The 26117-nt window shown below is 44.0% G+C and overlaps 1 protein-coding gene across 16 annotated transcripts in view; it reads right to left on the reverse strand.

The window, feature by feature from the left end:
• PTK2 (protein tyrosine kinase 2) overlaps nucleotides 1-26117 on the reverse strand; it is a 259862-nt gene that overhangs the window by 152728 nt on the left and 81017 nt on the right. For 6 of the 16 annotated variants that reach the window (XM_032415590.1, XM_032415589.1, XM_032415586.1 and 3 more), the window contains exons 1-3: nucleotides 23111-23274; nucleotides 18207-18433; nucleotides 7703-7869 (exon numbers count right to left, since the gene is read on the reverse strand). In XM_032415590.1, the coding sequence (XP_032271481.1) occupies nucleotides 7703-7869; nucleotides 18207-18433; nucleotides 23111-23228 (512 nt within the window). In that variant the 5' untranslated portion in view covers nucleotides 23229-23274. Of the gene's footprint in view, nucleotides 1-7702; nucleotides 7870-18206; nucleotides 18434-23110; nucleotides 23276-26117 lie in introns of those variants that run through there. The other 10 variants (XM_032415592.1, XM_032415591.1, XM_032415581.1 and 7 more) reach the window with 3 other exon arrangements.

Genomic DNA, 26117 nt, shown 5'->3' on the forward strand with positions numbered 1-26117 from the left:
TATATCCCCCCAGCAGGTATTTCTTAATTACAAAGGAGAAAACAGTTAACTCTACAGCGGAGAAACCTGGCCACCACCTTAAACCAAATGATCCAAGTTAAAAACACCTGTACAAAAGAGTCACCTCATCATTATAGACTTCCTGATAAGATGCGCTGTGACAGGTTCAACAGCCTGGCTGTAGTATTCTTGCCAACAACACGTAACCTCAATATAACCATGAAAAAAACCCAGACCAACCCAAATTGAAGGACACGTTACAAATAACCAGCCAGTATTCTTCAGAAGTGTCAAGGTCATGAAGGACATAGACTGAGGAACTGTCCCAGATTAGGGAAGACTTAAGGAGACAGTAAACAGTCGCGTGGTATCCTGGACCAGGAAAGGGATGTTAAGTGGGACAACTGCAGATATTTGAGTAACATCTGTGAATCAGTTAATAGTACTGTACCAATGTAAAGTTCCTGGTTTCAATTACTATACTATGTTTATGAAAGTTTCAACATTTTAGGGAAGCTCGGTGAAGGGAGCTCAGGACTTCTGTGTACTATTCTTGCAACTTTTGATACATATTGAGAATAAAAAGAAATTCGCAGATTGATTGTTCCGTATCACCCTCCAGAACCGCTCTCCAACCAGCCTGGCCAGAGTCCGTCTGCAGCCGCAGACCCACCGGAAATGGACAGAAATTGAACTATCTTCCTGCTGCTCATGTCTGGTGCAGAAGCCTCCAGTAAATGCTTAATTAACAGACCAGCAAATTGAAAGTCCATCCTCATTTTAAAGGCATCACTTCCAAATCTGTCCGAGTGCTCTCCTCCCGGAAAGGCTCTGGATGGTTTCCCTCTGGTCCTTTACTTATATGAGCCATACTGTCTTACTCAACTGATGTGTTCCCAACAATATTCTTTTAGGTTCTTTTTTTTCTTCACTTTATAAAAGCTTATCATGCTAAACGTCATCTTCTGGGACCTACTTTTTTTTTTAATTGAGGTAAAATTCACGTAACAAAAAAAAACAGCCTTTTTATAAAGTGTACAGTTCAGTGGTACTGAGTGTCCCCACAATACTGTCCTGGGAGACTCATTTTGTCACGAGGTCACGTGGCTACGATTCATCCATACTGCAGCACATGCCTACCGTTCGTTCATTTTCCCTTGCGTGACAATCTTGCCATCTCTAGCCCCAAACGGAAACCTCAGAGTCTCTCAAGGACAGAATCTGAAGTGGAACTGCAGGATCTAGAGTGTGTAACGCCTCGATTTTCCAGCTGCTCACCAGATGGACTTACCCATTTACCTTCGCGCCAGCAGGGCAGGCAAGAGCTTGTTGGAGCCACCACCTCTCTCTACTTTTTGCCACGTGGAGAGTGGCAGACGGATCTTGTGGTCCAGATTCCCATCTCCCCAATGGGCTAATGAAGCCAACAGCGGCTGCCTATGATTACTGGCCAGACTTGTTTTCTCTTTTATGACAATACCGTCGTGTCTCTGGCCCATTTAGTGAATTGTCTGCAACTTTCGTATCAATCAGAAGAACTCTTGACACCATCTTTTGTTCATTACATATGTTGCGAATATCTCCTCTCAGCTGAAACTTGCTTCTGCACTTTTAAGAAAATATACCTTTTTTTATACACAGAAGTTCATAATAAAGTCAAATCTGTTCTTTCCTTTTATAGTGAACATTTTGGGGGTATTAAATCTTCCTACTCCAGGACCAGAGACACATTCAACTCTATTTTCCATTAAACTTTTTTCTCACCTGATCCATCTCAAGTGGGTTTCTGTATATTACTTGAGGTAGGATCTAACTTTGTTGTTATTCTTCGCGCAAGGACAGCCATTTATCAAACCAGCCCTTCGTTTCCCCACTGGCGAGTCATGAGGCCTCTGTAAGGTCACATTGCCCGCCACAGTTACCACCACACTGTGTGCTGCAAGCCAGCTTACAGAGGTGTTTGAAGAGCTAAGGACTCCGGTCAGCAAGCTTCTATCTCAGGATTATTGGATAATATCAACAGATCCTATAGCAGATAGCACACACAAAAAAAGATCTATGTTCAAAAACCTCCCGAGAATGGAAATTCACATCCAATTACTCTGGTGAGTCCTGGCACTTCCATTTGGGTCAGATCTGACTTCTCAGAACTAAAGCCAGGCGTGTGGCTGCCCTCACAGAGCCACCCCTGAACTGAGAAGATACCTGCTAGCGAGGGGAAAACATGACCTATCGTTGCGTTTCTTGTATGTATGTGTGTTACACCGGAGGAGAGAAGAAACAGCTGAGTACATGGACTCCACTCTCCACCCTCCACCCATGGACACTAGGCTCTCCAGGAAGCTGGTAAGCCTCTCGGAACCACAGGGTTCTTACAAGTAAAACGGCAAAAGGTGAATATCCACCCACTTGTTAAGACTATCATAGTAAGAATTAATTTTGATAAAGTAAGCCAAGTGCTTCGCACAACGCCCGCGCATAGTAAGCAACGTGGGTCAGTGTGAACACCTGCTGTGGACACACACTGGTGGAACGCATACACGCTGCCACTCCATCATACTGTGCTGCCTCTTGGATGATTCTATACTTTCACTACCACTAATTCAATTTTTACTTAAAAAGTTTTTACTGGGTGCCTACTACATACCAGGCACAACTAACGAGAAACCAGGAACCAGATCAGGGAGTAAGACCAAGTCCCTGAGGGAGGAAAGTCATCCGGTGGGTTGGCAGTGGGCCCTACAGACAGAACGGTGGGAGGAGACCACAGAGAAAAGGGGACAGCGGAGCACTTGCCCTACCCGAGGGGAGGTCCAAGCCGTGCTGGAAACGGCAGAGGAGCACCTTCACCAAAGTCCCACCAGGTACAAAGACCCCAAGGAGCAATATGTTTGGCTTGTTCAAGAACCAGTAAGACAGCCATGTGGCTAGGGTGGAGCAGGTGGAAAGTTCTCCAAGATGAAAGTCTCATTCACCGGGCAAGAAAGCTGGCAGCAGAGAAGATCCTGACCCAGCAGCTCCGAAAAGGGAGCACAGAAATGTCAGAGCACGAGCCGCTGGGGCACAGGAAGGGGAGTGAGAGCGAGAGGAGATGGGGCTGAGAGATGATCAGGACTCTGGAGTTGGCTGAAGGTATGATGAGGAGCTACTGGAAGCTTCTGCAGAAATGATTTATAAATTTCATTGGATGTGTGTATTTTTAAAGACTCTTCAGAAAATCCTATGAGCTCTGTCTTAAAAAATCCTTGTACAACGGCTTCTCCCTCCTTCTATTACTGCTCCCCCAAGCCACCAGCTTTTAGGATTTTCGTCTGGGTTAGGCAGTAACTGGTTTATTGGTTTCCTGTATCTATCCAATGAAAGTGTGATTTCAATGCCAAAGGCAGGTCTACAGAGAGAAGAAAGAGGAAAAAAGGTCACTGGAGCAGCCCCCAAATTTAAATGCTAAGCAGGGGAAGACAGTGAATGGTCAATAAAATAGGATTGGGCAGGCAGGAGGCGAAGCGCAGAACGTCGTCCGGTAAGAAATGACTGACAGCGTCAGCTCCTGCAGGAAGGTGGACTGGAGGACGACGGGAAGAGCCCATGGGAGGTGCGGAACAAGGCAGCGCAGCCAGACCCCAAGCAAACTGTGAGTTTTACTTTGAACCATGAACTATCTAGGAATGTGTTTTCAAACTAATTAACACACTGTCATGTGCAGGACTCCGTATTTCCACATTAAAAGGAATAGTGAAAAACATAATTTAAAAATTGTTTACTTACTATTGTTTGTTTTCTTTTTAATTATTAGGAGAGGTAAGTTTTATTCATTTATTATTATTTCTGCTTTATATATTTTGAGAAATGTCTTTAGGAACTTACGAGTTTAATAGTTCCATCTATTTCTACTCTTCATAAATTCTTGTGAAATGAGCCTGATTTATTACTATGTGGTTGCCCTCCATATCCCTCAGAATGCTTTTCTGTTTTGAAACTTTTTAAATAGGATATTAATAAAGTAATACCAATCCCCTCGTCCCACTGGTTAGTAGGTAGGAAAATTCTTCTTTCTTTCTATCTATCCACCCATCCATCCATCCCTATCCATTTATCCATTCACCCATCTCTCTCTCTCTATCCATCCATCCTTCTATCCATCTATCCAACCACCCATCCACCCACCATCCATCTTTCCATCCATCCATCCACCTACCATCCATCCTTCTATCCATCTATCCATCCATCCATCCTTCTATCCATCCATCCACCTACCATCTATCCATCTTTCCTTCCTTCCTTCCATCCATCCATCCATCATCTCTATCCATCCATCCATCTTTCTATCCATCTATCCATCCATCCCTTTCTCTCTGTACCTATCTATCCATCCATCTGTCCATCCATCCGTCCATCCACCCGCCCACCATCCATCTATCTAAATGAAGTTAAACAGAATAGAATGCCTCTGGATGAAAACCTTTGACTTCAGTGTACTGGTGAGGCTGGGTATGGTTTTGTGAAGTACGTATATAGACCTATATGTAAATAGTTCTGAGACACATATATGTGCATGTGTACTGAGTCTTAAGGTAAAATGTTTCTTCCTGTAAGTCACATAAAAATGTCTTCAACATCACTGTTTTAGACACCCGTCATAAAGAGCAGATAGCTGGCTTCTATTTTTTAATCACACACTAACAATCTCTGACCAGTTACTGTTAGTCTGCTTGAGTTTACTTCCAAAGTCTAGTCTGTGACTCCTCTTTGTCCTGCTTTCCAGTCCCTTCCTTCTCTCCTTGCTGTGTTTCCCTAACCCTACTCACCCACCCACCTGTTTAGGTTATAAAATCTACTTCTTAATGTTTCATGGCTGTCCTAATATACAATTTTATTTTTTTATACATAATTTTAAAACATGGCTGACAGAGCTTTAATTCTGATCACCTCTCTTCTGACATGCATCCACTATTTGGGTTCTACTTCTTTAATATAAAAAATCAGTTCTTCTTGTTATTTGTTTTTAGAGCTAATGCTTACTTTTATCTACCCGATTTTGCATATGAAACCCTCTTTTGGAAATCACTTTCCTTTTTCCTGAAGTATATTTGTAGGAGGTTCCTTTGGTGGTAAACTCTCGAGGAAAGTACCTCTGTCACCCTGCTCTTGAATGGTAACTGAATCTGACGAATAAATACAGATTGCCAGGTACTTTTTCTCACCACTTGGAGAGAACTGTGGAGAATTGTGAATTTTTCCCTGGTTGCTTTTAGCATCATCTCTTTTTCTTTTGTACACTATTTGACTACAATCCACCAAAGTGTAGATTTATTTCATTAACCCTGTTTGGGATCTTATGTTAGTCCTACACCTGACAACTTAATGGTATTCGCCATTTCTAGAAAATTCTCAGCCATTATCTCTTTGGAATATTTCCTTTTCCTCATTCTTTCTATTCTCTTTGAGAGCCCCTTCCAGAAACGGGTTGACCTTCTCATTCTTCATGTTACATAACGTGCTTTCATACCTTCCACATGTTGATCTCTGTATGCTGTCTTTTGGGAAATTTTTCTCAGATCCACAGTTCTGTTTACTAATTTTTCAGCTATATCGAATTTGCTGTTTTATCCATCCAGTGGTTTCTAGAACTTGTGTTTGGTCCTTTTTCAAACCTACTTGGTTCCTTTAGAATAGTCTCCTGTTCCTGGGCGCCTGGGTGGCTCAGTCAGTTAAGCGACTGCCTTCGGCTCAGGTCATGATCCTGGAGTCCCGGGATCGAGTCCCGCATCGGGCTCCCCGCTCAGCAGGGAGTCTGCTTCTCCCTCTGACCCTCCCCCTTCTCATGCTCGCTCTATCTCATTCTCTCTCTCAAATAAATAAATAAAAAAAATCTTTAAAAAAAAAAAAAAAGTCTCCTGTTCCTTACTGACACCTTAAGCTCCACCTCCTTTGGCGTGCACAGACAGGCAGTATGAAGCCTGACCCTCCCAGAAACACCCACAGGGACCACCTGTGCCTCCAGCCTATTGTCCACACACCTTCACTGATCTTACCCACCAGGCAGGCTACCTCTCGGAGCTAAGACTACAGTAGCCCTCCTGAGACGAGCACGTTCATTTTAAAAGCCTGCACTATGAAGTCAGCTACATTCAAGTCAAAGCTGTGTCCCGAGCTCTCTCTGTAATTGGAACTTAAGTCAAGCCTGTTGCCTGTTTCCTCTGTCTTTACCTCATAAGATTGGGGGGAGCTCTGTGACATATACATTTTACAAGCTGCAACTGTACAGATTCTAGAGAGCACACAGCTGGCCTGGCGCCTGGCTCCAGCCACTCTGTGGTGACGATACAGCAATGGCGTCATCTTCACACCCCGTCAGCGTCAGGTTCAGCACTGCATTCGGCAAAGTTCTACCTCGCCCAGTCTATGCCTGCCTTGCTTTTGAGGGTTCAGGCTCCACGAAATAGAGTAGTGCCCACTCAACTTCACTTGAAATTAAACAAAATAAGTTGGCTTAAAAGAACAGAAACAGAGTGTGTATATTCAGAGGTCTACATTCAACAAACATTTTACTGAGCACTAGGGATACCAGCATAATGAAGTGTGCCTCTGACACGTCCATATAAATTAAGAAGGTAGTAGAATTATGTTGAATAAAAATAGCTGCAGGTATTCTTAACTAACTTTTAGGTATTTGTAGCTTTTAAACACTTATTTGATTGGCTAAATAGCTGGAGGTCAAATCTGCTAGCCCTTGATGTAACCCAACCCAACTATATTATCATGGAATATCCTGTCAGCTCGGTCAGTTCCAGCTGCTTGATAAACCTGAAAATACAAGTATATTTCTCTGGTAAACTGTAACTAGGACAAGATTGTATTCGACTAGAGATTTATTAACCTTCGCATGTTTGTTTTTCTTTTCAAATGTGTCTTCTAATCAATTTACGTTGCTGGACTGAAAGTGACCAACACTGAGCACCGTCCCCAATCCACAACCACCTTTGTCTCTGTGGCTGTGTCTACAAAAACGAGGGCGCCTGTGCACGGGGCCCTCCTTCTCTCACACTCCAGTGTTTTACACATACGGTTTCCTGTTCACATGCTGCTTTGCTTAACAGTGGAAAAAATTATTTTTTTGGGAGAGAACCAGAGAAAGGACAATTGTAGAGAATTCCTTTAATTCACCTTCAATCATGTCAGTTTCACTAAGGTCAGTATGAGTCACTACCTAATTTAACTGTAGTACGTGAACGTCAAATATACACCCACTCTCTTCAGGCGAGCCGGAGGTGACCAGGCACCACGGGGCAAGCCACGCTGCCCACTGATGAGGTAATTAGGTGTGGTCTCCTCAGGGCTCACGAAGTCCTGCTGCACAAAAGGATGCTAACAGGACAGAAAGGAAAAGAATGAGGAACTGAGCTCTTCGAGCCGAGGCTGAAACAAAGTAGTCCTGACAAGAGAAGTGTGACTAGCCAAAGGCCATCACCACAGAACCCATCAGAAGCTCAGGCAGTCCAAAGTCGGTGGTGCCACAAAGACAGACTGAACAGAAGTCTAGAAGAGATCACTGGTTAATCATTACCAGCCAATTTTATTTAATACAGGAGTCGTAATTACAATCAGTATGAAAATTAAGCAAAGACATTCATCCTCTTGTGTGTGATTTAATATGCAAAACAAATCAAGTGTGAGTCACACCAAAGTAGGTATGTAATCTTACTTCCACTCCTCTGGTGGGTGTGCAAGTTCATACTTCTCCCTCACATTGGAGACACCCATATCCAAATGGAGCCAGTGAACCTCCTCTGACCGCAGGTGACTGAGGCGAAATCCATAGCAGGCCACGTGCTTTACTTTGTGACTGTCCACTATCTTCTGAATGATGCCCTAAAACATACCCCCCACAAAAATGACTGTTATAAACAAAAAAAAAACTGTATGCTAAAAATTAATGCAATGTTCATTTCTTTTAGTTAGTTATCAGAAATCTTTGGTAAAAAGAGTATCAAGTTAAATAAATTACTTAATTTTTCTTAGGAATCTTTTCTCAAATAGTATTTTTATGAACAAGGAAAAGTTTTTGAAAAAACACAAAATGAGGCTCTTCCCTTTTCTTTAGTGATAAACAAGGCATGGAAACTTAAAATACATTTCTGCAGCTCTACCTCTGCATCATCCCCAGAACCTGACAAAGCATTCCGGCCACCCTCTGGATGTCACTTGCTGAGAACCGGACCTGAGGAGGGGGTTCTACTTTCTGAACCCAGGACGGTATCTTATTCTAGATCAGGCTGCAACTCAATGTCATTTCTTAGGAAACACATTTAGAAACCTACAATGAAGGCCACGCTTCTGATAGTATCAATGATGTATGGGAAGTCACTTGAAGTTGGGCCTACCCAATCTGCTACGTGCTCTCTATAGCTTACAATGCAGCAATCTAAAATAGTCCCCAAACCTAATGCTCCTAACAATGTGCCCCTGAGTTCAGAGATGAAGGCGGCAGGCAGGGAAGGCTGCCTCGCAAAGATGAAGCTTATCCTGGGACTAGGAAAGGAGCGGTAGCCCCGAGTCTTGACCTGTGCCTGAACGGTTGTAGAAGTCACACTGTGCACCTGGATGTAAATGGGCGGCACATATGGAAGCCTCCCATGGGAATATAACAGAGACCATCTGCTTCCTTACATGAGGGTGTGCTAATCATAATCCACTGCACTCTTCTCAATGCTTCAGGCCATTCATAATTTTTAATGATGCTGATATTAACATGAAAATGACTGCTAAAGAAAATCAGTTTTTTTAAAATTAGCAATTAAGTGAAAGTAACATATTACTTGTAATATAAGATACATCTTAAAAAGTTCCTACACACACTAAGTATTTCTATATTGGGGCATGACGCTGTTGATAATAAGGATGTTCCCATCCCCTACTCATGAGAAAAGATAAGTAACACGTATTATATATGCAAAACCTGTCAAGGACCCAGTGTGTCCACGCTAAAGGCATCGTGTGGCACCTGCCCGTGGCCAGCCTCCTTTTCAGACTACTGGATCCCAGGAGAAGGTTGTGTATCAAGCACAGGAGAGTGACAGGGGAAGGAGTCAACGTGGCATCGGGGAAGAGCACGGACAAAGGACCGGGCTGGAGGAGTCAAAGGCCACTCAGTGGAGCAGACGAGTTCCCCGTGGGACAAGAAGAATGTGTGCAGCCTACAGAAGTCTGGGTGAAACTGAAGTAGGCATCAATGTCCTTCCTCGCTTTTGGACTCAAGGCCCGGCATTTCTGATGGGGCCACCGTGAAGGACGCTGCAGTCTGTGCCTACCCAAAGGCACCCAGCCAAGCGGCAGCGGGAGCTGAAACCCAGCCGGCCCCCTAGTCTTCACCTCGTGCACTCTGCCTCGGGGAAGAGACCTCCGTTTCTAGTAAACCTCGCAGAGGCAATTTCTGCAGCTTCTCCTTGCCAGCACCACAAATCCCTGAGCTGCACAGGACAGGCGCTGGCGCCTCTTTCAAACTCCCACAAAAGCGCTTTGTCTTCCTGTCCCAGCTCTGCCAGCGCACGACCAAGTGCGCACCAACACCGGCCGCCCTCACGAAGGCTCGGGTTTAGCACGTCTGCTCTTTACTCCACAGCAGCTCACCGCTAGCAAATTCCAGAGCCACCTCTCTCTTGTTAGGGTCGCAGTTCATGTTCCCATCTGTCCCCAACCGTCTGTCTCGGTGGGTCTATCCTCTGGGCACAAGCGGTTTCTTACCGTTCCATGTGGTGGCATCACAGTCTGGGAGAAATCCCACCCCTCCAGAGGCCTCCCCTGATGACCCCTAGCAAAAGCTATCTTCCTGACCTCTCAAGTAATGGGCCCACAGCACCCACCTGCACAGAGGCAAGTGTGCAGACGCTCAGTCCAGAGCTGTGGAGCCCAAGGAAAAAGCAGGCTCCCAATCTGGAGTTTTATGGGATAGATACAATTTTAGTCCATTCACTGGATCACATTACCTGAAGACACTCAGAATGACCTCAGGTTTGGTTTTGTTGAACAAAGAGTTCCCATCCTGCACGACTTCCTGATTAAACAAGGTTGCAACTTACACTTTCCACTAAAAAATTAAGAGCAATAAACACACAGACATTTCATTATGCTTCCATACTGTGTTCTGTCCTATTTCTCTAGATCTCCTGAATATCTCATTGCTGACTCAGTTTGAATGGCAGCCAAGATTATGAATATACAAGGACTTACATATTTGAAGCTCAGTACATACACTCAGTAACTTAAATAATTTTGAGAACCAAATATTTGGTTCTGCGTAACTGAAAAATAACTTTGAGAACTAAATATTTACATACTCAAAAAAAAAAACCAACGTTACTACCATATGGAAATGTATGCATGTATTATTTCTGGAATACGTACATTTAGAAAAGGATCTCTAGGGAGCTAACAGGACAAGGGTTTATAACATGCCACTCATGGCAGCTGAATTAAATCTAAATTTCTTATCCTGGCTTTGATGTCCCATGACAATCCCACCCTAGAGTATATAAACCTACACTTGGCTACTTTGAAATATCCCTTTACTCGTCTATATCATATCCCAGAATTTGGAAATACATAATTTTCCTGATTAATTTCCACATGAGCTATTCACAGGAAAAGAATTCTTCTTGAGGATGAAAGACTCTAGCCAGTGTGTGCACCATGCTTCTATCTTATCAGGAACGTAGCACGCAGCATCCAGAGCCATTCCACTACTGGTGGACAGTTCTTTTCTTGTTGGCTTCCCTGCTCTAGGGGAGAAAGGGAAGTGGAGATGCACGCAACACTATGCACGAGCTTTTAGCTGGTCTCATACGTGTGCAGCAGTGCTGCTTAGAAACAGACGCTCTGGGTCCAAAGCTACTTAAACATGTGACGTTTTGTAAGTACGGCCACCAGGAAAACTACACCAATCATACTTGGCACATAATGTTAGAGACTGTCCTTCATCTCATGCTGATGCTGGATAAAGTCAATCTTAAAGTGTTTATCAATGTGACGGACCACAGAAGGGGGAGGGAGCATTTCGTTGTTATTGTAATTTACGTTTCCCTGATTACATACTAGTGAGATGACACTGTAATTTCGTTTCTAAAAGTTCTTTTTATGATTCTGCTTGGTTCAACTTGGTCACTTAACTTTTAGACAATGCTCTGGAAAGAAATAATGACCCTTTCACTGGTAGAAAGAAATCCTACAAACCATTCCTTCGTGTTCATTCACTCTTGAATGTTCACTCCCTCATTAGGTCAGTGGACACGCATGCACCTAGCCTACATATGATGGGTAAGGCAGAACTCTTACCCTCCAAAGCCTTAGTCTAGAAGGAGAGAGGTGATGCTGAACACATGCACAAGCGTGACCAGTCTGTGGGAAAGGTGGCAACAAGGTAACAAGAGATATCTGCTATGTCCAGCTGTCTTCTCACAGTGATTTGCAAGATTTCTTTATTACGAGAGAGATCTAAAACCACACACAGTGTTGTCAACAGTCCTCATGTCTTTCCTTCCTCCCAGGATTCACAAGTGCACTCATCACTCCTGATCTGTTTGTTACAATGTCCAGTGGTTATTCTTCTGTGTCTCTCTTTCAGATGCTCTTCACAGTGTCATGGTGAGGAAACCAACAGTTGTTACTGTCCTCTGCTCCCACCTGCACGGGAGAAGCCTACCGTCACTCCCACCACAAAGAAGGCGTGGAGATCCAAATCCTGCTCTCCAACAGCAGTGCATCCCTTCTCTTGGGTCAGCACTCACCCAGAAGTGGGCCCCAAAGTCCTCTGAGACAGAGCACACCTGCATCTATTTGCTCCCTATTGCTGCTATAACAAACGGCCACAGACTCATGGGCTTAATAGAACACAATGTATACTTCTCAGTTCTGTAAGATCACAAGTCTGAAATGGGTCTCACTGGGCTAAAATCAAGGCGTTGGCAGGGATGTGCTGCTTTCTGGAAGCTCTGGGCTGGCCTTCTCCAGCTGCTAGAGGCCCCTCCGTGCATCTTCAAAGCCAGCAGCACTGTACTCAACGCTTCCTCCGCAGTCCCCTCCCTCTGACCACAGCCAGAAAAGGTCTGCAGCTCCTCACCTCCCCCATCTCAAGGTCATCTTCATCTTGGTCACGTCTTCAAAGTCCCTTCTGCCATGGAAGCTCACATATGCACAGGTTCTGGATTAGGATGTGGACCTCTTTAGGGGCCATCTCTAAGGATCTAAGGATCTAATAATAGAGAATTCCTTCTCAAGCTCTTGCTGTCTCATATTCTTCTTAACACTACTTTTGACTTTTTTTTTCCTTAAGATTTTTCTTTCTAGCTTCTCCCTGGATGACACTCTCCCTCCACTAAAGGAATAATTTAACTAAAATCTCTGTAGTCCTTTCCTGCACCAAAATTACTTGAATACACAGTAATCACTGTTCAAGTTTTTAAGTACACATTCACCTGATCCTCTAGCAGAGAGAAAAAAGCTCCCATCTGAGACACACATAGGCATCAGCGACAACACCTAACCGTAAACACCGCAGACCACGGGAGAGACCACGGGAGAGACCACGGGACTACTGCACACAGAGTCCTCCAGGCAGCCGTCTGTGGCTGAACTCAGGGAAAACTGCCTGCTGGATGCCTTCCCCTACAGCCACCAGCCATTCTTAGCACAGCACAGCTCTGTTCACAGAGCTCCTGACTTCTACAAACCCACAGAATCCCGAACTGTTCATGTGTTTGCCCACTCCGATCAGAAAGCTGATTTTAAACTGATTAGAATGTTTCTCTCTACTGCTATTCTTCCCACTACCAGCTTGGTTACAATAGTTAGTCCTAATCCAACCAACTACATTCACCTTTTAGCAACTACAGGACTGAATTTCTTGTGTTCAGTTCCTCCTGCAGGCTCAGGTTAATTCATCACCTTTCTCTAGAGGTTCATTACGAGCACGGAAACCTCGGAGTGCACTCTACAGTCAGAAAAGGGCATTGAGCCTGTTAGTGAACTTGAAGATACTTTGAACGTGACAAGAATATTGTCCAACAACTCAACTGCAACTTAATCTCTAGCGAATTATATGGTACTTGCCCAGATTTGGTGTCTGGGTATAAAATGGATTGTTTTAGACCCTGTGATTTAAGGAAAATAGTAACAAGGTAGGAATGAAGGTCTGATAGAAGTTATCAGTAAGGTCAGGTATGGTTTTCAATAGGTGTAATGTCTGATTATCAATTCAATTTCTTTTATGGTCATTAGTCTACTACTTTCTACCTCTGCAACCAATGTTCCTAATTTACAATTCTGTCAGAAGTGCTCCATTTCAGGCGCCTGGGTGGCTCAGTCGGTGAAGCCTCTGCCTTCGGCTCAGGTCATGATCCCAGGGTCCTGGGATCGAGCCCCCCATCAGGCTCCCTGCTCAGCAGGAAGCCTGCTTCTCCCTCTCCGTCTGCCTGCTTGTGTTCCCTCTGTCGCTGTGTCTCTCTCTGTCAAATAAATCTTAAAAAAAAAAAAAAAAGTACTCCATTTCATCTAGGATCTCGTGTAGTCACTCAAATGGGGATCTGTCAGGTACATACTGTGTGCCTGCTAGGCCCTGATGAAGATGCTGGGGACAATACCAGAAGGCAGAAAGGCCCCTGCTGTCACAGAGCTTACAGTCTGGGGGAAGAAAGCAGACAACAGAAGAGCAAACAAATCAAGAAACAAGACAATCTCAATAAGGAGAAATCATTATCAAAATGGGGTGATGGGCAACAGAAAACATGGAGGAGAGGAAGCACTCCTGGGCTGGGAGGCCGAGGGAGTGAGGGCAGTCACTGGAAATAAGAACAGGCCACAAGGAGCCAGATCCTATAGGTCCTCGTAGACCGCTGAAGGAACCTGGCTTTCCTCTGAGAGAAACGGGGAGCTGCTGGAGGTTTTGAGCAAATGACTGATTATTAAGAGTTAGAGAAACAGCCCAGGAAGCAGAAAGTCAAAGGGAGCAAGCCGGAGGAGAGAAGGTCATGGAGCGTGACAGGGAGAGGAGAGAGTCAGGGGCTTCTGAAGGACCTAAATGTTCACCCTACATGAGACAGGAAGCCACGGAAGGTTCTGAGTGGAGGAGTGACACGCTCTGGCTTTCATTTTCATAGGATCACCTGGTTGCTGGGCTGTGAACAGACTGAGGGGTCCCTAGGGAGACGGCAGGATGTCGGGAGACCACGTGGCTCGAAGAAGCTGTCGCAGTAGGGGTCAGATGAAGTGGGTGGATTCTGGGTGCATCTGGGAAACGGTGTGGACAGAACCAGCTAACGTACTGCATGTAGGGTGTAAGCAAAGGAGGAGCAAGAGATGATTCTAAGTGTTTGAAAGAAGGGAAGCCCTCAGACTGACGCATGGACAGTCCTTTTGGAGTCAGAAGCACAGAGACAGAGGAGAGGGGCAGATGCAGCTGGGCGGCACACAGGTCCTAAGTTCAGAGTGAGACCAGTCAGAACGGGGGACAGGTATGGAAAAGGCAGAGCTGGATTAAACGCTGGGCACAGCCTGAAGAGACCATGGAGATGGAGGAGAGGGGCAAGGGGGCTGCATGCAGGCCGCCGCACGGTGATGGCCAGCAGCTGCCTAGATCCCTACAGCACTTCTTTTGGGGCTCACGGGTCTGTTCCAGTATGTCTCCTGTTTTCTTAAAGAGAGCCTGTGGTATTAATGTTCTACATCCTTACTTCTCTCTAGACACCTTCATTCCACATCTTCATGACTGGTAGTCTGTCTGGAAGACTTCTGAGGTACAATTTACTTCCCTGAGCCCTGAGAAGATACTGTTCCAGTGTTGTCCTGCATCCAGCATTGCTGATGAAAAGTTTGATGTAAATGTCATTCTGTTTCCCAAGTAGGGGATTCTTCTGGTAGAATTTGGAATTTCCTATACACCCTTCTTATTCTGAAGTACCACTACAATGTTTCTAGGTGACCATTCGTATTCAATATAGTCTGGCATGGGTTAACCGAGGCGCTTCGGGGTCGACCCCAATCTGAGCTCCAGAGTTGCCTGGGGCACGCTACTGACACGGGGCCAAAGCCGTGGCCAAGGTAAGTGATGTCGCATCCATGGGCTGCTGCTTATTTAGGGGCAGGATGCGCCAGCTTGCCAGGACCTGTCAGCAATCGTGACTGGGTTTAGGACTTGCACCTGATTTCGGTGGTGCCTGGGCAGTCACCCAGGTTGAGGCTGATGATAAAGACAGAACGTGCTTACATGCCCATCTCACAGACCCCCCACAAGGAGGTTCTGGGCCTCCTCCTACCACAGGTGTGGCCACGTGGGCCGGTGATGGCCTCTGAGTGTCCAAGGCCGTGGGGCCTGCACCTGAGACTCTCAGGTCCCTTCAAAAAGGAGCCTCTTCTACTGTTGCTGCTTTGTGCACTTTGCCTATAAATGGTGGAGTCCTAGGAATCCTTTCAACAACCAAACATTTAAATTAATTAAAATATAAAGTAGCACACATATGTAAAAGGAGTAAAATTATTAACTGCGGTATGAGAAATAAAACCTCTGTAATGAATTACGACAAGAATCCAGATATATTCCTGTTGAAAATAAATCTCTTAACTTCTCCAAAGCTGTTGGTTCTTCTGAGTCAAGCAGTCTCTCTGATAATTACTTTCTACAGAGCACAACTGTGTAGCAGAAATAAAAATGCAAGCTGCATATGTTACTTTAAAATTTCTAAAAAAAAAAAAAGGTAAAAAGAAATGGGTGAATTCAATTTTAATAACATATTTTAACCTACTATGTCAAGAACATGATCTTTTCAAGAGGCAATCAAAACAGGTTACTAATGAGATATTTTACATTCTTTTTTCACACTAGATCGTCAGAACTCCGCATTTTCACACTTAGGAAACATCAGTTGAGACTAGCTACCTCCAGGGGTTCAAGTGCTGCACTCGGCTACCGTAGCAGGCCATGCAGCAGGGGAGGGTCTGAACCAAAGTAGTCAGTTACTGGGGCTAACAGTAAGCTCTCTCTTTTCAGAAACTGGGTGGCCTGGCTTCCTCTTTGCTACCATTATTAAATGGTCTGTTTCTTTCTGCCAAGTGCCTACACTTCCACTCTGAACTCACCCCCACCCCATTTCTGCTGTAGGTCACTGGGCCTCAAATGCTGCCATGTTCCTGCCTAACAATATATGCTAGTTCCTTTGTCTGTAATGTTCCTTGTGTGGTGCTTCTTGCGGAGAAAGACTGCATGGACATGTGCTTCAGTACTATTTTGTTCAGTTGTGCAAATCCATTAATTTAGAATTAAAATACTGCATTTTCAAATGTCATAGCATGAAATGAAACTGGGTTATGAATGATACCCAGCTTCCATCACAGGAAAAGCTGTGGTGAACCATGCCAACTCAGAGTTCTTTGCCTCAAGTTGAAAATCATCAACTGGTGGGAGCTATTAAATTTCAAAATTTATCAACTACTATGAAATAAAACCACCTGGTTCTCAGTCACATGGATTTGCTCGTATTGATCTTCATAAAAGTTAGACCAATATGTTCTCATAACTTAGGTATGTGAATCTGGTTTAATTTTTTCTTTACAACATAAATGTTTTCATGTCTGGTAAGTTTATAACATTGGCTAAAGGTTTGACATGTGCCCAGTGATCACTGGTTTTCTCCTTGATATGAATCCTCTCGTGTGCAGTAAATTTGATACCAAAACACCTTTGTCATGGAGCCTTTCCAAGGTGCATTTTCGGATATAATCAATCTTGAATATTTGCTGAATTTCTTATCAAATTCACATCTCTGAAAGGCTCCCCTCCTGTACAAATACTGAGAAGTTTATTAACGCTGATGCAATGCTTTAAGAAACTTCCTCATTCACCGTAACTGAAATTCACAAAGACTAGAACATATGCTAAGAGCCTTCCCATAAACTCTACATTTACAAAATTTCTCTCCAATATGAATCCTCCAATTAACATTAAGGTAGAACACTGGCTGCTGGCCTTTCTACCAAGTGACTGTGTTTATAAGATTAGACATAAAACAAAACTATAGGAAAACTAGAAAAAGCCATCAAGCTTCATAAAAAGTTTGCAACGAGACTACTGTATTTCAATTGTAGCACATGAATAGATGTTAATACATGTTTAAGCCCTGAATGAATTATTCACCTCTCAATAATTAATCCATCTGAACAGTGAGTACTGCGATATTATAGAGGTAATGGGAAATTACATAGAATTCAAATGTAATACTGTGCCCTTCAATCTAAATTCTGCCAATCCCTTTAATTTGCTTAAAAGTACTTAAGGCATATAAGTTAAAGAGTAGGAGATTAATTAGCTTCATTATTATAAAAAGAAAGGGTGAAAAAAGACATATATGTTCATCCTGGCACTGGACACTATCCTACCTAAAGAGGAACACAGAGTAGGTAGAGGGGAAGGAAGGAGCAGTGGTTCTGTAACACTTGGCCAAAGTAAACACTTGCTAAAAATTGACGTCCTGAACTCAGTTTTCTGAAACCACACTCTCAGCCCCCACTCTCAGCAACCTTGGCCCGCGAGGTGCCTCTCACCACTCTCGGCCAGGATGTCACTGACCACCCACAGGCTACCACCTACACTCAACATCACTCACGCAGGCTTCCTCGCCACCAGGATTGCCTTGGCAGGCGCACTCTGCACCGCAGCTAAGGCCATGGGTGCCCCCCCGCCCCCTCGCCCCCAGCAGACAGTAAGCTGCTGTATAAGCAGGGACCCTTTACATCCCCAGAACCTTGACAAGTGTCTGGTATATGGAACCCATCAGTTTTTGAAGAACCTATCCTATTTAGAGTCATGCAGATACCTTCAAGATTCACTTTCTAGAAAATAGTTTATTTCCTAAGTATTAGAGGTGATTTTAATTGCTTTGTTCTCTTGTATCCTAAAGAGTTTTTTTTTTGAAAAAAAAAGGAGAGGTAAGCATCAATAGCATTATATGAATAACATATGACTCAGTTATTATTTTCCTAAGAGATTTTACAATTAAAATCCTGGTCAGTCACATATTAAGTGAATAAATATTGTAAAGAAAAAGTTAACATCGCTGTAATATGGGAATAAAAATTTTTATCTTTTTTTGGTTATGTGCCATTAAGCTACACGCCTATTTAACCTGAATGTCCATGGAGGATATCTCCTAGGAAAACGTACTTACCCTGACATCAGTAGCATCCCCATGCCTGATAATACTGGCCCAAGTGGTTGGCTCACTGCTGTTTTCAAAATAATGAAAGACCTTTAACACTCGCTCCATTGCCCCAGGGGAACGTTCCACTCCAGTACCCAGGTGAGGCTTGGTACTCGAATTCGGTGTGTGATTCAAGTTTGGGTCAAGGTAAGCAGCTGCCATTATTTTGCTAGATGCTATGTATCTGTCATACTCTAGAAGAGGAAAAAAAAAAACTGTCAGTGTACCATATTTGAAATCTATTAAAATGTGACATACTAATCCTTATATTAACAACACTGTTCTATGTTCTTCCCCTACAGTCATGTCATATGCAGAAGGTGAGTATCGGGAGAACTGAGACGTGATTTACCAAGATAATCACTGTACTCCCCCGCACACAGAGCAGTACCTAATTCACGGTAGCATAACAACTCTTTGTTAAATTTTTACTAACAAATTAAAAGGCCAGGAGTCCTATTTCAGCTCTGTCAAAAATTCACCACGTTATCTATAAACAATGTCCCCTCACCCTCCTCCCTTTTAAAATCATAGCCTTTAAATCTGTGGGGAAATCTCATAGGAAAGCCAAATACGTTAATTTTGTTGCCTACTTTTGAAAACTTCTATGTGAGATGCAAGTTCTTTCTTCATACAATAAAAACTCGATGAGTGGTCATGACACGAAAACCCCAGAGTTAAAACCAAGTCCTCCCGCTTCGCCAGTCCCTCAGCAGGAGAGGCAGACAAGCCACAACTGAAAGCAAAACTAAACCGCAAAGCGTAAACAAACCAGTGTCTGCCGGTGTGACGGGACCTCCGTCTGGATGTGGGGGGACGGTCTGGCCAACAAGATTAACACTCCCACTGAGAAAACTCAGGAAAGTCAGATTAAAAACCAGCCCAGTGTCTGGAGTCCGCGACGTTGTGAGGCAAGCAGGACAGCAGGGGACAGCAGGGGACAGCAGGGGACACAGATGGAGACATAAGAGACGCTGAACAGCTGCTTTTTCCCAAAGGGCCTTTGCCGATTCTGGGCCTTCGAGAGCCTGAAGATCCAAGAAAAGCCACCGATGAGAGAGAAGCCAGCTGAGCTTCTGGCAGTGAGAGACCAAGTTATGAGCGTGGGGACCCCAGGACTCTGGTGAGCAGGACAGGGTGGAGAACTGACCCACACACTCTGCTAGTTGTCCCTTTACGATAGTCACCAATCCTGAAACCAAGAGCAGAGGGAGCCTCTAGAAGCTCGGTGAGGCTGAACACAGGCAGAAGGGACTAGGAGTCCACCTGGGACCAGGACACAAGACAGGAACAGCAAGACTGACAAACTCAATCTAACCAACAGAAAGCACTACGCCCGAGCACAATTCACCTCTGCAAGGGAAATACCCAGTAACTATGCACATGAGGTATTCACTAAAACTGACCACATGCCGGGTGAAAGAGTAAGATTCAATAAATATCAAAGGACTAAAATTATTAAAAGTATATATTCTGTCTCTAGCATAAAGCTGGACAACAAAATAACTAGAAAATCTCCAACTGGGGGCGCCTGGGTGGCTCAGTTGGTTAAGCGACTGCCTTCGGCTCAGGTCATGATCCCAGGGTCCTGGGATCGAGCCCCGCATCCGGCTTCCTGCTCCTCAGGGAGCCTGCTTCTCCTGGAGCCTGCTTCTCCCTCTCCCTCTGCCTGCCGCTCCACCTGCTTGTGCTCTCTCTCTCTCTCTCTCTCTCTCTGTGTCAGATAAATAAATAAAATCTTAAAAAAAAAAAGAAAAGAAAAGAAAATCTCCAACTGTTTGGAAATTAAGCAATGTATTTCAAGTAACCCATTAGCCAAAAAGAAACTCGAAGTATTCTGAATTCAACAATACAATTAAAAGAAAGATCAACACTACATGCAGACAGAGCTGTGATTAGATTAAAATCTACACTTTTTTTTTTTTTTTAAGACTTTATTTTTAAGTAATCTCTACACCCAACCTAGGGCTTGAACTTACAACATCGAGATCAAGAGCTGTGCGTTCCACCTACTGAGTTGGCCTGGCATCCCTAAGATCTATACTCTTAAATGCATGTATTAGAAATGAAGATTGAAAATTAATGGTCTAAATATCCATATCTCACAGTACAATTAAGAAGTCAAACAAAATCAAGGTGTTTTTTTTTAACAAGAATAATGCAACTGATAGACCTCTAGCAAGACTAATCAAGGGAAAAAAGATAAGGCGAAAACAACATCAAGGATGAAGCAGAACAGATAAGAGAACGTTAATAATAGGAGGTAATGATAGAATATCAGATATTAATAAGAGTATCATGAACAACTTTATGTCAATGAACATGAAAGGTGAGATGCATACACAATTCTTTTTTGAAAATATTTTATTTATTTATTTAACTGAGAAAGAGAGAGAGCACACAAGCAGGGGGTAGTGGCAGAGGGAGAGGGAGAAGCAGGCTTCCCACTGAGCAGGGAGCCTGACTTGGGGCTTGATCCCAGGACCCTGGGATCATGACCCAAGCCGAAGGCAGACACCTAACCAACTGAGCCATCCAGGTACCCCGAGATGCATACACAATTCTTTGTAAAGTACAATTTAAGCCATTATAAACTGCTGTTGTACAAAACCAAAACCAGAAATATAAAGCCTAAACAGACCTATTCCATTAAAAATGGTCAGTCTGTAATTAAAATTCTTCCCACAAAGGAGTATCTGAATTCTTCCAATAATTTAAGGAAGATTAATATTAATCTTACAGAAATTCTTCCACTGAACAAATAGGGAACATTTCCCAACTTATCTTATGAGACCAGCAAAACAATGATACAAAACCGGACAAGGACAATACGAGAAAGGGTACAAATCAATCTTTCTTATAAACACAGGTGCAAATTCTTAAAAAAAAAAAAAAATCAGCAATTTAATCACACATTTTTAAATAATATATTATGACCAAGAGGGGTTCGTTAAAGGAATGAATGCAAAGGTGGTTAAACGTTCAAAAAAGTGATCTATGTTTGCAGCAGCCTTCATACCAAAGCACGAAAGCCACCAAGAACACCCCTCAGCAGGTGAAAGGATAAACAAACGGTGGTCCATCCAGGCAATGGAATATTTAGTGCTAAAAAGCAATGAGCTACCAAACCATGGAAAGACTTAGGGGAACCTTAAATGCATATTACTAAGTGAGAGAAGCCGATCACAGTATATGATTCCAACTATATGACATTCTGGAAATGGCAAAACCGAAGAGACAGTAAAATTTCAGTGGATGCAGAGTTTGGGGGGCAGGGATGAAAAGGTGGAGCACAAAGGATTTTTAGGGCAGTGAAAAGATTACGTATGACAGTATAGTGATGATACATGGCATTATACATCTGTCCAAACCCACAGAATGTACCCACCAAGAGTGAACCGTACGGCAAACTGTGGACTTCGGGTGATACTGATGTGTCCATGTAGGTTCATCAGTTATAACACATGTACCACTCTGCTGGGGGATGCTGATAATGGGGAAGGTTATGCATGTATCGGGGCAGAGGGGAAATCCCCGTATCTTCCCTCAATTTTGTTGCGAACCTAAAACTGCTCTAAAAAAAAAAAAAACAAAAAAACTGTCTTAATTTTTTAAAAAAAGCAATCGATGTAACTGACCAGATTTCAGAAAACAGAAGAACCACAGGTGTCTTAATATATGCAGAAAAAGCATCTGGTAAAGTTTACCAACCACTCATGATAAAAACTCTTAGCAAAGTAAAAACAGGAAGACGTTTCTTTGAACTGAAGGTGAGTATTTACATTAAACCTAACTTAAATACTGCTGGGAAGAGCCCCTGCCACGCCTCCAAGAACAGGAGCGAGTCCGTGGGTGCCCACCACTACCACTTCTAATCACCACTGTTCTGGAAGTCTTATATTAGCCAGGTTCTACGGGCAAAAAGAGAAGTAAAACACAGGGCTGGGAAGGAATAAAAATATCATTATTCCCAGACTGCATGATTATGTATGAAGAAAATCTGTAGGAATACTATACAGGTAAACTCCTGGAATCAATAGATGAATTCGTCAAGGTTGCTGGACGATCAGATGCAATCAGTGGTACTTCTGGTTGTTTCGGCGATCTCTCTTGCTCCCCGAGCTGGACAGCAAGGGTGAGCACACACAGTGCCACCTGCATCCTGAGAAGCAAGCCCACATCTGCAGAGTCGCTCAGAGGAACTGAGGTCCCAGCGCTGGAAACCACTACCTGTAATACCAAGTGTGCCGAGGGAGAAGCCAAACCAAAAACACTACACAAATACACGTCTGTGGCCCAAAATCAATGGCAGAATCCTTCATAAGTCTCCAAGAAGTAGGCAAAAACATGTCTCAAAAGATAAAGCCCTGCTATAATGCCACGAGAGTGAAGCAGCTCTCCGTGACAGAATGTGGTTTTGTTTTCCAGTTTAGTGCTTTCACCTGCTTGTCAAAATCCCATCTACGCTATGAATTCTCAAACTGGGGAGATTTCCACCACCAAGCCTTCCTGGACTCGTGTAGACAGTTCTGTATCAGATTCTGTTAACAACCAACCACCTCCCCTACTGGCGGCATTCGCATTTGTCTTTCTGTTGGTCTGGAGGATTCTGAGATCTTGGCATCTCCGTCGCCTCTTTAGCAGTCACAAAACTTTGGTTTGGTCAGTTTGAGGGATGGTCTCAATTATGGAATGAGAAGTCCCAAGCGATGCTTTCTGCTACACGGACCGTTCCGTTTCTAATCACTGACAGAATTCCCTGTGTTGTTTGTGTGGCTCTGTATTTGTTTTTGACCCATGGCTAAAGCTGTACAATGGGGGCTGCCAATCTTCTGTGTCTCTAAATGAAACAAGCCCTCCATCATGCTCACCGGAGAGGTAGGCTTTTGCAGGGCTCCGTAACTGTAGCCCTCTGTAATCTGTGGCCAGTTCTAGCTTTGACAACATGTCCAGATTAATCAGCCATAGGCCACTGCCACTTGTGTGCATTACCAAGTATCTTTCCCAAACACCTGTCAAAGAGGAGGAAATGAAAAGATTTAAAAAAAAACTGAAACTGGTTTTGGGGCGCCTGGGTGGCTCAGTCAGTTAAATGTCTGCCTTCGGCTCAGGTCATGATCTCGACGTCCTGGGATCGAGCCCCGTGTCGGGCTCCCTGTTCAGTGGAAAGCCTGCTTCTCCCTCTCCCTCTGTCCCTACCCCCCGTTCCTGCTCTCTCTCTTGCATGCTCTATCTCAAATAAATAAAATCTTTAAAAAATAAAAATAAAATAAAAATGAAAGACAAAAAGCACAAAACTTGTATCATTAGGATCAGTTAACATAAAATTACTGCCAAATTGCTATAAAAGTTTCCAGCCAGATGCTTACACCAAGCGTACCCTTATTTTGTCCCAGACTGCTAACAGTTCCAGTGCCCAGGCCAGCCTGCTGCGCACACTCTGCTGAGCGCCCGCTCGGGCACCGGGGCTCTGACCCTAGGCACACCGCCCCAGTTTAGGCAGCCCTGCATGGGGGCCCAGGGCTTCCTGCAACGGGAATGCTGGCCCCACTGCTGATTATCAGAGCCCCGGCTCTCCCTTTAACACAGGAGATAGACACTTTTTCTGCTCTTGAAAGGTGTGAGGAAACAAGGTGCTGACAAATCTTGGAGTTCACTCTGGGCCTCACCCCACAGTCTCATATAAATGCTCCATAAAAGAGCACATATGGAAGAGAGATGAAATGAACGTCTTCCAGAGTTCCCTAGATGATATTCACTACAACACACTAAGATCCCACCAAGACAGCAAACCGATTATGCTTGAAATATGCCGGCCCTTTAATAAAACTTGAGATGTTTGCCAGAACATGAGAGAAGCAGCAAAGAATGCAAACTGATACAGCTAAATTAAAAAAACTTAAGACGTAAACAAGTTTGGAGAATTTTTAAGAAGTTGGTGATGATACTAGTTACAGTAAATCCTTAAACAAACTAGACTGGTGTAAAAACTTTCTTCTCCCAAATGTTGTTCTTTCATACAAGATTTGGGTTTCTCTTCTCATAAAGAGTCTAACCTGAATATACTAAATTTCATATACTGATTTTACTTAACAAAGAGCTAACATTACTTAAATATTTAATGCTGTAATATCAGTATGTGACAGCCTGTATTTTCCAAAAGCAGCTGTAAAAGTACCTCCTTCTCTAGTGTGCGCTCTCTCTCCAACAGGTGGAGGCTATGTCCCCCCCCCCCAGATCTGGGGGGCTTCTGACTAGCCTAAGAAACACCCTACGCTAGGTATTAAAAGGCAAACTAGGTTTCCTTGGTTCTCTTGGGCTGCTCACGCTCATGAAACCCAACCAACATGCTCTCCAGGAGCACAAGAAGCCCGAGACCTGAGCTCCAAGAACCGAAGCCTGAGCTGAGCTTCCCGCTGAGAACCAGCACCAACCTCCGAGCCACGTGGCAGAGCCACCCTCCGAGTGGGCCCTCTGGCTCCCAGCTGTGCCACCCGAGCTCCCACCACATGGAAACAGCTGTCCCTCCCTGTTGAGCCCTGTCCAGACTACAGATCTGAACAAAATAATTCTTGTCATTTTAAGCCACTCAGTGTTGGGATGACTTGTTATCAGCAATAAGTAACTAATATTGCATGTATTCCAGTTAAAGTAAGCATGGGTGGTTCTCGCTTTGCACAGGAGTGTGGGACCCCACGATGACTTGACAAAAGGGGTTTGAATAGCATCTGCCTTCTTCTTCCCGTGACTCTTACGACTAAAGATACGGAGTGAGCATCTTTCCAATGTCTTGGCAAACTGTCATAATCCTTTCTAAGTTTTGGGTCAGCATCCAACATTTCACCCCTTGTACATTCAGTGTCGTAAGCCATCTCTGAAAGCGCCTCTGATACGAATTTTCCTGCCATATCACCCCCTCTGGAACATCCTCTTTTTTGTCACAACTCTTTTCTTCATCTGTCAATAAGTTCACCTTTACTTACGAAGCTCCTCTGACAACTAGAAAGTCTGGCTCCACAGCAAAGCCAACATTCCTACAGTCAGCTACCTGTTTCTGTGACTGTCTCAGTCAGAACCCTGCACGGTGACCTGCAGGGTGCAGGAAGTTTCTGCCGCACCACACACACACATTTAGCACTCCTCGTTACTTCCTGCCATGCTGCCGGGATTTCTGTGTCTGCATCATCTCCAGCTGTAGCATTTAGAGCCTGCCCAAACTCCATGCACAGGCTTTAAAAGCTGAAATAACTCCTGGGTCCACTGGCCAGATTAATGCAACGAAGTCTAGGGGCGCTCCACGAAGCCGAGGGCTCTGTTGCCCCTGCTCCCCGGTCACCAGCTTCACGGGGCCTCAGCACGTTCAATTTCACTTCGTGTTACCGTTTCCTGCTTCAACTCTGCATTTCATCTTTGTTGCCCAAGTCCCTTCTATGATGACCCATCTTTGTAAAATGTCACAGGGGTTTATCACTGGCTAACAAGAAGGCACCGCGACTACACGTCTGCTGTCTGTGTATAAACTGAGCACCAGACGCAGGGGGGCCAGGCAGCAACAGACTGGGAAAGAGCTACCGCGACTGGCCACTGGTCACACTTCACATCTGTTATTCTGTAGTGATCTGAAGACTCCGTTTGTACTTTATGCAATTGCTCACAGTTGATATATGTGTTAACTAAAATTGAGCCGTTCTGTTGAGGACTGGTATTATTTAAGCTACAGAAACTGATATATGTGCATACTGGAACCTTGCGAAGCATGGACTGCCTGTATAACAAGTCAACTAATATCTTTATTAAACAGATTGTTTTTTGGATTTCAGATAATATGGCAAATTATGTAAATCATTTACTTTATTTGAGGTATCACTATAAAAATTT

This window comes from Phoca vitulina, unplaced genomic scaffold (assembly GCF_004348235.1).
Source record: "Phoca vitulina isolate PV1807 unplaced genomic scaffold, GSC_HSeal_1.0 scaffold18, whole genome shotgun sequence".
Classification (NCBI taxonomy): Eukaryota; Metazoa; Chordata; class Mammalia; order Carnivora; family Phocidae; genus Phoca; species Phoca vitulina.